The sequence below is a fragment of the Schistocerca serialis genome, chromosome 9, assembly GCF_023864345.2.
Source record: "Schistocerca serialis cubense isolate TAMUIC-IGC-003099 chromosome 9, iqSchSeri2.2, whole genome shotgun sequence".
Taxonomy (NCBI): domain Eukaryota; kingdom Metazoa; phylum Arthropoda; class Insecta; order Orthoptera; family Acrididae; genus Schistocerca; species Schistocerca serialis.
Genome location: NC_064646.1, coordinates 337,725,209 through 337,741,141, shown reverse-complemented (window position 1 = coordinate 337,741,141; position 15,933 = coordinate 337,725,209). Strand labels below are relative to the sequence as shown.

The 15,933-nt window shown below is 40.5% G+C and overlaps 1 protein-coding gene across 4 annotated transcripts in view; it reads right to left on the bottom strand.

Annotated features, from left to right (window-relative positions):
- The window catches only part of LOC126418842 (palmitoyltransferase app-like), a 197,461-nt gene that overhangs the window by 96,599 nt on the left and 84,929 nt on the right, over window positions 1-15,933 (bottom strand). For all 4 annotated transcript variants that reach the window (XM_050085824.1, XM_050085823.1, XM_050085821.1 and 1 more), the window contains exon 6: window positions 7,799-7,916. In XM_050085824.1, the coding sequence (XP_049941781.1) occupies window positions 7,799-7,916 (118 nt within the window). The remainder of the gene's footprint in view (window positions 1-7,798; window positions 7,917-15,933) is intronic.

The following is a 15,933-nucleotide window of genomic DNA, read 5'->3' as shown; positions in this document are numbered from 1 at the left end:
TTTATATGCCAACTAGCTCTGCAGATGACGAAGAAATTGAAGAAATGTATGATGAAATAAAAGAAATTATTCAGATTGTGAAGGGAGACGAAAATTTAATAGTCATGGGTGACTGGAATTCGTCAGTAGGAAAAGGGAGAGAAGGAAACATAGTAGGTGAATATGGATTGGGGGACAGAAATGAAAGAGGAAGCCGCCTGGTAGAATTTTGCACAGAGCACAACATAATCATAGCTAACACTTGGTTTAAGAATCATGAAAGAAGGTTGTATACATGGAAGAACCCTGGAGATACTAAAAGGTATCAGATAGATTATATAATGGTAAGACAGAGATTTAGGAACCAGGTTTTAAATTGTAAGACATTTCCAGGCGCAGATGTGGACTCTGACCACAATCTATTGGTTATGACCTGTAGATTAAAACTGAAGAAACTGCAAAAAGGTGGGAATTTAAGGAGATGGGACCTGGATAAACTAAAAGAACCAGAGGTTGTACAGAGTTTCAGGGAGTGCATAAGGGAACAATTGACAGGAATGGGGGAAAGAAATACAGTAGAAGAAGAATGGGTAGCTCTAAGGGATGAAGTAGTGAAGGCAGCAGAGGATCAAGTAGGTAAAAAGACGAGGGCTAATAGAAATCCTTGGGTAACAGAAGAAATACTGAATTTAATTGATGAAAGGAGAAAATATAAAAATGCAGTAAGTGAAACAGGCAAAAAGGAATACAAACGTCTCAAAAATGAGATCGACAGGAAGTGCAAAATGGCTAAGCAGGGATGCCTAGAGGACAAATGTAAGGATGTAGAGGCCTATCTCACTAGGGGTAAGATAGATACCGCCTACAGGAAAATGAAAGAGACCTTTGGAGATAAGAGAACGACTTGTATGAATATCAAGAGCTCAGATGGAAACCCAGTTCTAAGCAAAGAAGGGAAAGCAGAAAGGTGGAAGGAGTATATAGAGGGTCTATACAAGGGCGATGTACTTGAGGACAATATTATGGAAATGGAAGAGGATGTAGATGAAGATGAAATGGGAGATATGATACTGCGTGAAGAGTTTGACAGAGCACTGAAAGACCTGAGTCGAAACAAGGCCCCCGGAGTAGACAATATTCCATTGGAACTACTGACGGCCGTGGGAGAGCCAGTCCTGACAAAACTCTACCATCTGGTGAGCAAGATGTATGAAACAGGCGAAATACCCTCAGACTTCAAAAAGAATATAATAATTCCAATCCCAAAGAAAGCAGGTGTTGACAGATGTGAAAATTACCGAACTATCAGCTTAATAAGTCACAGCTGCAAAATACTAACACGAATTCTTTACAGACGAATGGAAAAACTAGTAGAAGCCAACCTCGGGGAAGATCAGTTTGGATTCCGTAGAAACACTGGAACACGTGAGGCAATACTGACCCTACGACTTATCTTAGAAGAAAGATTAAGGAAAGGCAAACCTACGTTTCTAGCATTTGTAGACTTAGAGAAAGCTTTTGACAATGTTGACTGGAATACTCTCTTTCAAATTCTAAAGGTGGCAGGGGTAAAATACAGGGAGCGAAAGGCTATTTACAATTTGTACAGAAACCAGAAGGCAGTTATAAGAGTCGAGGGGCATGAAAGGGAAGCAGTAGTTGGGAAGGGAGTAAGACAGGGTTGTAGCCTCTCCCCGATGTTGTTCAATCTGTATATTGAGCAAGCAGTAAAGGAAACAAAAGAAAAATTCGGAGTAGGTATTAAAATTCATGGAGAAGAAATAAAAACTTTGAGGTTCGCTGATGACATTGTAATTCTGTCAGAGACAGCAAAGGACTTGGAAGAGCAGTTGAATGGAATGGACAGTGTCTTGAAAGGAGGATATAAGATGAACATCAACAAAAGCAAAACAAGGATAATGGAATGTAGTCTAATTAAGTCGGGTGATGCTGAGGGAATTAGATTAGGAAATGAGGCACTTAAAGTAGTAAAGGAGTTTTGCTATTTGGGGAGCAAAATAACTGATGATGGTCGAAGTAGAGAGGATATAAAATGTAGGCTGGCAATGGCAAGGAAAGCGTTTCTGAAGAAGAGAAATTTGTTAACATCCAGTATTGATTTAAGTGTCAGGAAGTCATTTCTGAAAGTATTCGTATGGAGTGTAGCCATGTATGGAAGTGAAACATGGACGATAAATAGTTTGGACAAGAAGAGAATAGAAGCTTTCGAAATGTGCTGCTACAGAAGAATGCTAAAGATTAGATGGGTAGATCACATAACTAATGAGGAAGTATTGAATAGGATTGGGGAGAAGAGAAGTTTGTGGCACAACTTGACCAGAAGAAGGGATCGGTTGGTAGGACATGTTCTGAGGCATCAAGGGATCACCAATTTAGTATTGGAGGGCAGCGTGGAGGGTAAAAATCGTAGAGTGAGACCAAGAGATGAATACACTAAGCAGATTCAGAAGGATGTAGGTTGCAGTAGGTACTGGGAGATGAAAAAGCTTGCACAGGATAGAGTAGCATGGAGAGCTGCATCAAACCAGTCTCAGGACTGAAGACCACAACAACAACAACATAATTCAACTAGCCATCTTATTATGTTGATGAACTGGTGAACTAATGAGGCATGGTGGTCTGGTGGGTGGAGCACTAATCTCTGGTGTTAGAGCTCACAGGTTAATTCCCTGAATTATTATTTTTTTTTTTTTGGGGGGGGGGGGGGGGGGCTGGTTTTACTTTGTTCCAGTCTATCCAGGATGACCCCAAATCCATACAGACCGGTGTCAAAATGAGTACTGGAGATTTTCCTGTGAATAAAAGGCTGTTGGTAAGAGAGGGCCATCACCTTTCCCCTTCCAGTGCCACAGTGCATAAAAGGGCTGCACTCTACCTGCAATCATGCTGATAATCAACTCACGCGCTTGTATCATAGACTGGGCACCTATATTCCAGCTTCTGAATATTCCATGGTCAATTATTTAAGGGAATACTAAGATGGTGGATGGTTCATTTAGAAAGTTCTGTCCTCCACGGGCAACCAGAATACACCCAAAAAAACCATTGTACTGAGGGATTGTTTGGCAGCTTCCATTAAGAAAAAGTGGTGTGAGGATCCTTACCAAGTATATCTACACGGGAACCTGGCTTCGATTCTGTGCCTACCAAGCTCAGGAAGAGGGCCCACCTCCCCTGCCCCTATAAAAGAAACAAGGGTGTCATCCTTAAAACTTGACAGTTCTGTTTGCATTGGGATAAGATGAGGGGGATAACACCACATGTCACTCCTCCATGACTGAGGTAATAAAATGACAAATCTGATTTAATTTGCTGTCATTTTGCTTGTTTAGATCAATTTCTCCAAATTTGTGCAATCTGTGGATGTGATCTTGAATTGGTACACCAACATTTCATGTTACTAAATGATAGGAGCAGCTAAAACTTCCTCCAGCATTAAAACACTCTACTGGCCATTCAAATTGCTACACCACGAAGATGACATGCTAGAGACACAAAATTTAACCGACAGGAAGAAGATGCTGTGATATGCAAATGATTAGTTTTTCAGAGCATTCACAAAAGGTTGGCACCGGTGGCGACACCTACAATGCGCTGACATGAGGAAAGTTTCCAACAGATTTCTCATACACTAACAGCAGTTGATCGGCATTGCCTGGTGAAACATTGTTGTGATGCCTCATGTAAGGAGGAGAAATGCGTACCATCACGTTTCGAACTTTGATAAAGGTCAGATTGTAGCCTATCGCGATTGCCGTTTATCATATTGCGACATTGCTGCTCGCGTTGGTTGAGATCCAATGACAGTAAGCAGAATATGGAATTGGTGGGTTCAGGAGGGTAATACGGAACGCCGTGCTGGAACCCAACGGCCTCGTATCACTAGCAGTCGAGATGACAGGCATCTTATCTGTATGGCTGTAACGGGTCGTGCAGCTACGTCTTGATCCCTGAGTCAACAGATGGGGACATTTGCAAGACAACAACCATCTGCATGTACAGGTCGACGACATTTGAAGCAGCATGGACTATCAGCTTAGAGACTATGCCTGTGGTTACCCTTGATGCTGCATCACAGACAGGAGCGCCTGCGATGGTGTAGTCAATGACAAACCTGGGCGCACAAATGGCAAAACGTCATTTTTTCGGATGAATCCAGGTTCTGCTTACAGCATCAGGATGGTCGCACCCGTGTTTGGCGACATCGCGGTGAACGCACATTGGAAGTGTGTATTTGTCATCGCCATACTGGTGTATCACCTGGCATGTTAGTACGGGGTGCTATTGGTTACATGCCTCAGCCAACTCTTGTTCGCATTGACAGCACTTTGAACAGTGGACGTTACATTTCAGATATGTTACAACCCGTGGCTCTACCCTTCATTCGATCCCTGCAAAACCCTACATTTCAGTAGGATAATGCATGACTGCATGTTGCAGGTCCTGTACAGGCCTTTCTGGATACAGAAAAAGTTCGACTGCTGCTCTGGCCAGCACATTCTCCACATCTCTCACCAACTGAAAATGTCTGGTCAATGCTGGCCGAGCAACTGGCTCGTCACAAAACGCCAGTCACTACTCTTGATGAACTGTGGTATCATGTTGAAGCTGCATGGGCAGCTGTACCTGTACACACCACCCAAGTTCTGTTTGACTCAATACCCAGGCGTATCAAGGCCGTTATTACAGCCAGAGGTGGTTTTTTCTCGGTACTGATTTCTAAGGATCTATGCATCCAAATTGCATGAAAATGTAATCACATGTCAGTTCTAGTATAATATACGAGGGCGGTTCAGAAAGTAACCTCCGATTGGTCACAGTGCGGGTTGTGGGGGGAGTAGCGACGCCATCTGTGCGTTCACGCACTCAACAGGTCAGTCGGCATCAAGCCGTGGTCGAGTGAACGTCGTTCCTGCGCTAGTTTAGTTTTTGTGGCAGTTTGAAATGTGTGCTGCAATAGAAAACCCCGCCAAATGTGAAGTGCGTGCTGTCATAAGGTTTTTTACAGCCAAAGGATATTCTGCAGCAGCTATTCATAGTGAGCTTTGTGCCGTGTACGGACCAAGAGTTATGAGTGAAGGAGTTGTCCGTGAATGGGTACGTTTATTTGAAAGTGGACGAGAAAACGTTCTTGATGAAGAGAGGAGTGGTAGACCATCATTGGTGACTGACGAACTCGTTCAGACAGTTGATGCAAAAGTTCGTGAAAATCGACGTTTCTCAATGTCGGAGTTGTCTACTGGTTTTCCACAGATTTCTGAGACTCTCTTGTACGAGATAGTGACAGCAAGATTGGGTTACCGTAAGTTCTGTGCACGATGGGTGCCCAAAATTCTTACCGACCACCACAAAACTCAAAGAATGGCCTCTGCATTAGACTTTCTGTCACGTTATGAGGACGAAGGAGAACCATTGTTAAACAGAATTGTGACCGGTGATGAAACCTGGATTAAGTACGTGAACCCTGAGACAAAAGAACAATCAAAGATGTGGGCACATTCAAATTCTCCTACCAAACCAAGAAAAGCCTCGCAAGATTTTTCTGCCAGAAAACTGATGGCAATGGTATTTTGGGATGCCAAAGGGGCGTTGTTGGTTGAATTCATGGAACGTGGTACGACCATTAATCAAGACGTGTACTGTGAAACAATAAAAAAGTTACGACGGGCTATACAGACCAAACGCCGTGGTATGCTGACTTCCGGTATCGTTTTTTGCACGATAACGCCCGTCCTCACTCTGCTCGCAGAACAACGGCCCTTCTTGAGTCCTTCAAGTGGGACGTTATCAACCATCCACCTTACAGCCCAGACCTGGCGCCAAGTGATTATCAACTCTTCATGCATTTGAAGAAATGGCTCGGGTCACAGCGGTTTGATGACGACGAAGAGCTCAAAGATGCGGTCACAGGCTGGCTCCAGGCACAAGCGGGTGATTTTTATGCAGAAGGAATTTCAAAGCTTGTGAAGAGATACGATAAGTGCCTCAATCGCTATGGAGACTATGTAGAAAAATAGTGCAAAGATGTAGTTGTAAGATGTATATATTAAAATATTTTTATTTAACTTGGTGTATTTTTTTAAATCAACCGGAGGTTACTTTCTGAACGGCCCTCGTATTTGTCCAATGAATACCCGTTTATCATCTGCATTTCTTCTTGGTGATGCAATTTTAATGGCCAGTAGTGTAATTCCAAAAAGGATCATGTTAGCTCTCTCTCTCTCTCTCTCTCTCTCTCTCTCTCTCTCTCTCTCTCTCTTAGTGTAATTCCAAAAAGGATCATGTTAGCTCTCTCTCTCTCTCTCTCTCTCTCTCTCTCTCTCTCTCTCTTTCTCTCTCTAGTGCCAAAGGAAAGAATCTGACTGCAACCACAACCTCACAACACTTTCCTGAGGAACACGGCACATTTATGGTCATGTCCTCCCATTAATGGACAGAACTGTACTAATGGTTTTAAGGGAGCAAAGAAACATGCCAGCCACCTCAACTCCACTTCCAAAATCATCTGTGTATTGAAATCAAATAGGGCATGTTGAGTATCACTTTATCATCAGCTGCAGAATTCATGTTTATTTCCACTGAGGAGATTCTCAGTTAAAAATTGTTTCCATAGAAGAAAAGGGGTCCCATAACTCTACAATAAATTAACACTAGTGAGGCTAATCTGTAGGTCTACGGTTCTGGATGTCTGATGTGAGATCCTACTTAAAGTAGTCAGGATAGTCTATGCCTTTTTTCAAAATCACAGAATGCTCTGTTGTTCAAGCACCTGACAGCTGACTCATTCTAAAAAACAGCTAGTTATTCTGCTCTTATAACCCATTTGTTACTACAGTTCTTCCTTCTACCAAGTGACTTTCTTGGTGATTTAATTTTGGAAGGGATAATTGAATTATTCTGTCTCCATTTATCATGTTTCATTTTGGTACCATCATGTTCAGTTAGAATCTGGGCAACTGATTTTCCTCCACTGACCAATTTTAAGCAGGACTTAAACTTCAAAAGTTCTGACCAATCTGTTGGTAATATCTTGTTCAAAGTTTTACTGAATGCATCTTTCACAGCTGTCTTGGCTTGTGTTTTGAATTTGTAGATTATTTTATTTATTTATTCAGAATGGAAGTCTGCTCTGAATTTGCCTTGCTGCTCTCTGCTTTCAGAGTAACTTTCCAATGTTGTTAATGAATCACGGTGGAGCCTTCATGAAGTTTATTTTCTTCATCCTGGCAAATATACTGTATGCAAACTAAACTGCCGTCTTATTTCTTTGCTAATTGCTCCATCACCTGCCTAGAACGGGAGCTCCTAAATATGAACAAGTCCCTTCTCTGTGATAGTTATGACTGTGTATGAATATCGAAGTCCCAACACATTAGGCGACTTATGATGAATCAGGAATCTTCTCAGCATTAGTCAACTCATCATACCTATTATTAAACAGCACAGGAACAATTGTGTAGCCATATCCATATTACTTTTTATCCAGAAATGCCTGACCCTGCCGCTGTCTGCAATTAACCTTTGTGTACAGCTAATCTTGAATAATCACATCATGTAATAGTGGACTTCATGAGATTGTCTACTGCTATACCGCAAACACATGATGTGTGAAGATCAAAATTACTCTCAGCCTTCAAAGTGTGCCCCCCATCCTTTCTTTCTTCAATATTTGTCACTTCTATCTCAGAACATTCTAATGGCCATTAGCAGCAGCCAAATATTAATATGTATGCCATCAGGGCATTTCAATTAATGCTGCTGGAGCTAATGGAATCATAATTCATGTTAAAGGACTTACCAATTAAGCTAGGTGGCACAGGGCCACAGAGAACGTATAGGCAGTTTGAACACACATTTCCTTGGCTGTAGGGGTTGAAGTTTTCCTGTCCTCGTTTGCTTGTGAAAGAGCCTTTGATCTGTAAAGTGAAAATGAATTATCTATCTATTTATTATGATTTAACAAGAAAATTTACAACTGTTTTCATTTATGAAACAAATATAAGGGATTAAGCATACTCTAAGCATCTTGCAGCATGAAAAGGCAAATTTCTTTTTCTTTACGGCATGTGAAGTAGTGAGCTAAAGAAACACCCTTCAAAAGACAAAAAAGTAGTCATGGGTGTTGAAATTTCTCTTACAATTTTGTTAGTATTTTGTATGCGAGGTACACCTACACAAGTATTGGCATAATTAGATCACTTTTCCAAAACCCATATTCTGCATTTAGTGGCTGGCAGTTCATGAAAAACAAATCAGAGCAGCCACTGTTGGAATTGGAATTGTCCTGTCCTACGCTAACCTTTCCATGCACCACTTGGAAGAAGAACTGACCCAGAAGCTAGTCCTCTTTGACTTAGTACAGATTTATCAATGATATCTTTGTGGAATGGACTCGTGATGAAAATGAGCTGCTTCACTTACTGCAACAAATTAATTCCTTATCTCAACTCAAATTCATATGTTCCTCTTCAAAACCCAAATATTGAGCGCCATCTCATTAAAGCTCACATCCATACCTCGGTCCACATAAAACCTTCCAATAAGAAACAATACCTGGATTTTGACTGTTCCCATCCCTTCCACATTACTCTCTTCCCTACGGTCTGGGCATTCACAGCCAACATACCTGCTCCACCAATGAATTCCTCAACACATACATCAATAACTTCACCTCTGCTTTCCTCCCTCTCTTTCCTCTGCAAACGAAATCTGCTGGGCTTTATCACCCTCTCATACTCTGGCTAATGCAGCTCCCACTCACAAAAGACTCAGAAGCATCCCCTTGTCATCTGGTACCAACCAGAGCTTGGACACCTCGATATTTTACTCCACCAAGGCTATGACTTTCTTAAGTTAGAACCTGAAATGAGATCCTCTCCTCCTCATATCATCCCCACATCACTCACTGTAGTCCTACGTTGACCTCTGACATCCCTTTTAAACCATATGACATTCCCAGACCAGACCATTATCCCTAGTTATTCTGCTCTTATAATCCATCTGTTACTACAGTTCTTCCTTCTACCGAGTGACTTTCTTGGTGATTTAATCCCTTCAATTGTTCCTGATGTAAATCCCACTCCATTCAGGACCAATAGCTTACTCCAGCTCCTCCACTAGTAAATCCCACAACATAAAAGATGAAGCAACGTTTGAAACTTTGCATACTGTTTACCAATTTATGCATGTTCACTTCACTTCATGGCATTTTATACAGATCTTTATTTAATTTTTTATGTACACTATTCCTTTCCACCACTCCTTTTGCCCCTCCCCCCCCCCCCTCCCTCCCTCCTCCTCCACCATCTTCACTTAAGTTTTTAAATGGACTATTCATTTCAATTCCCATTTCTCCTCCTCTGTCCCACTTTTGTTTCTCAGCCTGTCATTATATTGTCTCTGGACTGAAGCTGGCAGTGTGCTTACCAATATACCATCTTAGTGATTTCAATTTTAAAAGTGTCTATTGGCAGTACTAAAATTTCAAATACTGAAGGTAAGTACTGGCCAGCCACAGTGTCTCTTTCTAACTTTAAAGCTGATAAAATTCCACTCATGTGTGTTCATGTTTTCCATTACAACAATACAAAACTACATGAACACGCTGGATGATGTGGATAGAGAATAACTGATAAAACACCATGAAAACTTGTTTTAAAAAAGCCATGCATAAATAATTAATTTTTAAGTACATCAGTTTTCCCTTACCTTTCAGGTTTTTACAGCTCTACATGTGCTGGAAAAACTGGTGGTATCAAAAGCGTGGCGACATACATACATTAAGTGATCAAAAGCATCCGAACACCCCCAAAACCATACGTTTTTCATATTAGGTGCATTGCACTGCCACCCACTGCCAGGAACTGCATATCAGCGACCTCAGTAGTCATTAGACATTGTGAGAGAGCAGAATGGGGTGCTCTGCAGAACTCATGGAGTCCGAACATGGTCAGGTGATTGAGTGTCACTTGTGTCATATATCCGTACACGGGATTTCCACACTCCTGAACTTCCCTAGGTCCTCTGTTTCCGATGTGATAGTGAAGTGGAAATGTGAAAGGACATGTACAGCACAAAAGTGTACAAGCCAACTTCGTCTGTTGACTGACAGAGACTGCCGACAGTTGAAGAGAGTCGTAATGTGTAATAGGCAGTCATCTATCCAGACCACCACACAGGAATTCCAAACTGCATCAGGATCCACTGCAGGTACTATGACAGACGGGAGGTGAGAAAACTTGGATTTTATGGTCGAGTGGCTGTTCGTAATCCACACATCATGCTGGTAAATGCCAAATGACGCCTCACTTGGTGTAAGGAGCATAAACATTGGACGATTTAACAGTGGAAAAACATTGTGGGGAGTGACGAATCATGGTAAACTATGTGGCGATTCGATGGCAGGGTGTGGGTGTGGTGAATGTCTGGTGAACGTCATCTGCCACTGTGTGTAGTGCCAACAGTAAAATTCAGAGCCGGTGGTGTTATGGTGTGGTCGTGTTTTTCATGGAGGGGGCTTGCACCCCTTGTTGTTTTGCGTGGCACTATCACAGCACAGGCCTACATTGCTGTTTTAACACTTTCGCTGTGGCTGAAGCTTATAAGTGTCACAACAAGCCACGAGCCAGTGTGGCTGATGCTTATAAGCGTCCGCGCTAACTGTCGGATTACTCAGTCTAGTTGCTGCACCTAAGCTAGCATCAAGGTGTGTAAACTTTTGTTTTGTGTGGTCAGTTATCGAACGTATATTGTTTGTAATGGTGGCTAATGAACAGATATCTGGACCTTCCAATGTGAAAAGGAGCAGGAAAAGTGTTGAACTGACAGAAGAACAGTTACTTAGTGTACTAGACGACAGTTATTTTCTGTGTAGTGAGGACGAGGTATACCACGGAGATTGTCATTTAGAGGCTGCAGAAGAATTGCAGAGTGATGATAGCGTGGAAGCGCAGCACCGCTTTCACATCTGTTTCATGACAGTTCTGAATCTGAGGATATGGATCATGACGATTTTGTGGAAATAGACAATGAAAAAGAGCCTGACCTGTCACACGAAGATAATTTAGGTGAGTCCTGGCATAAAGAACCACATAATATGCAGTATCACCCATTTACAAAGGAAGAAGTTTTTCAAATTCATCCTGCTGGTAATTCTATGGATTTCTTCAGATTATTGCTAACAGAGGAATTATTGCAACTTGTAGTTGACGAAACGAACGATAACGCAGTCAACATATTGCTGAGCAAAAATACAAAAGAGAGATCTAGGATCTGTAAATGGAAACCTCTAAGTATAGGCAAATTACTAGTTTTCCTGGGAGTTTCATTACATATGGGTAACGTTAAATATCTGCAATTACAAGACTACTGGAAGAAAGAACCGCTGTTTGAGAATAAAGGAATAGTGATGAGTATCAGCAGAGACCGCTATTTGATCATATTATACTCTCTGCATTTTGCAAAAAATCCACTTCCAGAAAACCCGAAACCAGACGATCGTTGATATAAGATACGATCTACATCGGATTATTTTAACAAGAGAATGTCTTAAGTGTATTACCTGGGAAAGGATTTATCAATAGATAAATCAATGATTCTTTGGAGGAGAAGATTGTCATTTAGACAATACATAAAAAGCAAACGTACCTAATAAATATGGCATTAAGATGCACATGCTCAACAATCCAGACGGTTTCATAAATAAGTGCGCTGTGTACATGGGAAGTAGTGGAGATATGGGGGGAAAAGGTCACACTGAAAAGGTCGTTTTGCATTTGATGGCAGAAAAGCTGCATGTTGGTCACCACATTTCTTTGAACAATTATTATAACAGTTTTCATTTAGCTACAACTATGTTGAATCTAAAAACACTTTCCACAAGAAATCTGAAATTAAACAGGAAATATACCACCGAAGGCGTTGTATCGGCAAAACTTGGGAGAGGAGAGACAATTGTGTGGTATTCTAATGGAGTTTTGATTGGAAAATGGAAGGATCGATGAGAGGTTTCCTACATTTCCACAGAATATCTAGATGTTATGGAGCAAGTGACGAAAGCGCACCAGCAAATAGTCACAAAACCTTTGTCTACGATTAGGTACAATGTGTGTATGTCTGGGACTGATAACCAAGATCAGATGGTTGAAAAAACTATTCTTTCATGTCATTGACATGCTAGTTTTCAATTCTCAATACCTGTACAGCAAATACTCAGGAAATAAAATGACGTCGTACGATTACAGAATGAACATTATAAAGGGCTTCCTTCCACCAATGGACGTTCCACGAAATGTGAGCAAGAAACATAAAAAACAAACAAACACATGTTGTGCAAAAGCGAGAAGCTACTGCAGGGTAGAAGCAAGTTATGAAAAGTGGTGTAAGAAGAGCGCGGAACAAGGCAAGCACACTGATACACCATACAAGTGTACAATCTTACCAGACAAACATGGATACTGCTTGAACTGCTGTATAATTTCCCATAAGTAGCAAAAACGCGATAATATCGGGGAAATTCTGATTATCAAAGACAACTTCTTTTATTTCTTTTGACATTGCATGGTTTCTTTTTATGACATAAAAGGTTAGAACTTTTTTTCACGATTACTCAGAAAATGAGGTTTTCTTTTGTGTTAAGTCGACTTATTTCTTATTGCGTTGTAAAGCGTTCACTTCAGCTTTTTGCGAAAGAATTTGTTGTGTTAAATTTGTTTTAATAGCACCGCAATTGAAGTGGTGGGAGACATGAGAGAAGCCTCCATGTAGGGTGTGTTTCGCTTACTAATATCTACACATCCGGGCGTCCCCTGGGCATCTATGATAAATGTAGACGGCTAATTCTCTCATACCAGGAGCAAACATAGTACTAAATTGACGACCTCTATCAGAGTCAATCTTAAAAATGCACATTTGAAGTAAATATAATTTCAAATGAATCCAGTTTCCTGTTTACTTTTTCTTCTTCTTAAGAATTTGCATTTTGGAATCCAAATTTTTCCTGAATGCAGTGGATTTGTTACTTGTTTGAACTGTATTTTTTGTTACATTATCAACGAATCACGAACATTTGAATGACACCTGTGAGCAGCAAACAGACTTCAAAACCTGACCACAATACAGTCGAAGCTTATTTAAAGTAATGCACCTAAGATGTCACCATTAAGTCAGTATAGAACATGATCCTACAGATCTTACAAGGTCTCGATGTCAGCCTGTAGCTCAGGTGTGCTTCGGAGCGTCGTCTCCGAGCGGTGCCTGCCGTTTCAGTGTTACCGGCCCGCCTCTAGCATTACCAGCCCGCAACCGCACGTTGCTGGGCCGCACTGGAGAGTTGCGCGCCTGCACCGATGTTGCAGTGAAAGTGTTAAGCACCTTCTTGCTTCCCACTGTTGAAGAGCAATTGTGGGATGGCGATTGCATCTTTCAACACGATCAAGCACCTGTTCATAACGCACAGCCTGTGGCAGAGTAGTTACATGACAATAACATCTCTGATCACTTTACAGTGACTGACTGGCCTGCACAGAGTCCTGACCTGAATCCTATAGAACACCTTTGGGATGTTTTGGAATACCAACTTCGTGACAGGCCTCATCGACCAACATCGATACTTCTCCTCAGTGTAGCTCTGCATGAAGAATGGGCTACCATTCTCCAAGAAACCTTTCAGCACCTGGTTGAATATATGCCTGCAAGAGTGGAAGCTGTCATCAAGGCTAAGGGTGAGCCAACACCACATTGAATTCCAGAATTACTGATGGAGGGCATCACCAACTTGTAAGTCATTTTCAGCCAGGTGTCCAGATACTTTTGATCACATAGTGTATGTAATCTCATTATTCAAACATAAAGATAGGAACAATTCTGAAAACTATTAAGGACCAACCTGCTGAACACTCTAGACAAATTCTAGAATAAGATTTTGTATAATACTGTGAAAAGTATACAGACTGAGGTGTCTGTTAAGTGAAGAACAAATCAGGTTTGGCAGATGCAGCATTTGTGTTAAAGCAAATAATTAAAAAAAAAGAAGGAGAATGGAATAGAGGATCTCACTATTCAGTTGTTACCTTTATTGACTTTATAGAAGCATTTTATAATGTTAATAAAGAACATCTACGTAGAAAAAGGTTACCTATTACATCTGGTAGACTTTCTAAGAAGCCTCAACAAAACTACACCATCATGGGAAATTTAATGGCAAATAAACACAACCTATATCGACAAATAAAGGGATATGAGCTGGCTGCAATGTGTTACCTGGATCTAGCTAAGTGATAGCAGCTTACACAGCTGGTTAGCACAGGAATGCAGTGTTTTATTTAAATTTTTCTAGTGCAGGAATTACTTGTTCAAAATTAATTAAATTTCCAAGGATTGTTAACAATAGACATTTATTATGTTTAAAAACCACATCATCAATAAAAATGAACTTTCAGTGTGGTACACTCTGAATAAATCTACAAAACAAAGTTCTACGCTGCAGTCGGTTCCTGTGAGTTTTCAGCTGTTCTGTTGTGAGAGAGAGTCTGAAATTTATAAGTACATCTTTCTTTGTCTTTTCAATAGATTCATAAACAATGCTGGAAATTTGCCAAAAGATGGAAAGAAAGAGTAGACTTCTGAAATATCACTATAACACTGCAATTTTATGCAGCAAGAAACCTGTAAAGATTTTATTCCACATTTTGTGATTAAGAATCAGAAAAAAGTTCCATGGTGACAAATCTGGGAAATACAGTGGGTGGGAGACTGATTCAAAAGCAAGCTTCTGCACGTTTATCCTTACAATGCGTGAGTAGGCATATTATCTTGATGTGAGAACACTTATTGTGCTTCAACAAACTTTGAAAAATAATCAAATAATTTGGTATAATTTGAACCAGCACTGCTTTATCCATTACATAATAATCAATCACAGTGCTACATTGTGCTTCATAACATACCATGATTACATTTCCCATTTAGTAGTCTTCTAAATATCTTCACATAACACATTATAAATTTTTCTCCTTGTACGAGAACAGTTTGCTGTTTCTGATTTTTTTCTGACTTGCACACTTCCCAACAAACATCTTAGCAATGCATCAGCACAACATCCCTGTACTTATCTCAAAAAGTGGTGTTGCCTGTCATCAACTGACGGCAGAGCAATACAGTTTTACTTGTGAAACTGTAACTGGTGAATACATAGTTTACAGCCAGTGCAAATGCTAGGAATATCTGAGTACAAAGAGAGGCAAAAAGATTGCCCGGCCCAAATAATTTAGTGTCCAAGAACAGAAAATTGCACATGCTCAAGTTCAGAAATGCCAGTGTTCACAACTCTGGTTATCTCTGCAGCTTCAGCCTTGTGTTTGCATCATGAAACACAAACAATATAATAGTTAGGATACAGTACACATCAAGATTCATTGCAATTTAACTCATCGCATCATTTCTTTCGAAAATCATTATTAGAGCACATAGAAATGGTTGAAATATATGGATTTCATGCTGGTAGAATTACCACAATGACGAGCGTTTCACATCTGTTTCAAAGGCTGAATGGGTCGGCTGACAGTTTATAAATGTAAAGCATGAGCATTCAAATCTAGCTAGAGTCAAGTGTGGATTTTTTTATTTAGACCTGTGCAGATAATACTTTGAACCTTAATTTGTTTCAAACTGTTCAGCTGTAGGCATTTCTAGGTTCCACGTTCTTTTGTAAGATTCCATTTTATTGAAGTCTAATCTTTAAACAAACAGACAAATGGTCATAGCAAAAATATTGAAAATGGATGTATTTATTTTTAATTACTTCGACCACTGCCTGGTGTCACTACAGGTTTCAGCTAAGAGAAGCGTACCAGCTGATTGGCATATATCATACACCTGCATCAAAATGGCTGATGTGAATTTACGAGCGAATTATTTCTCTTTAAAAACTGTGTT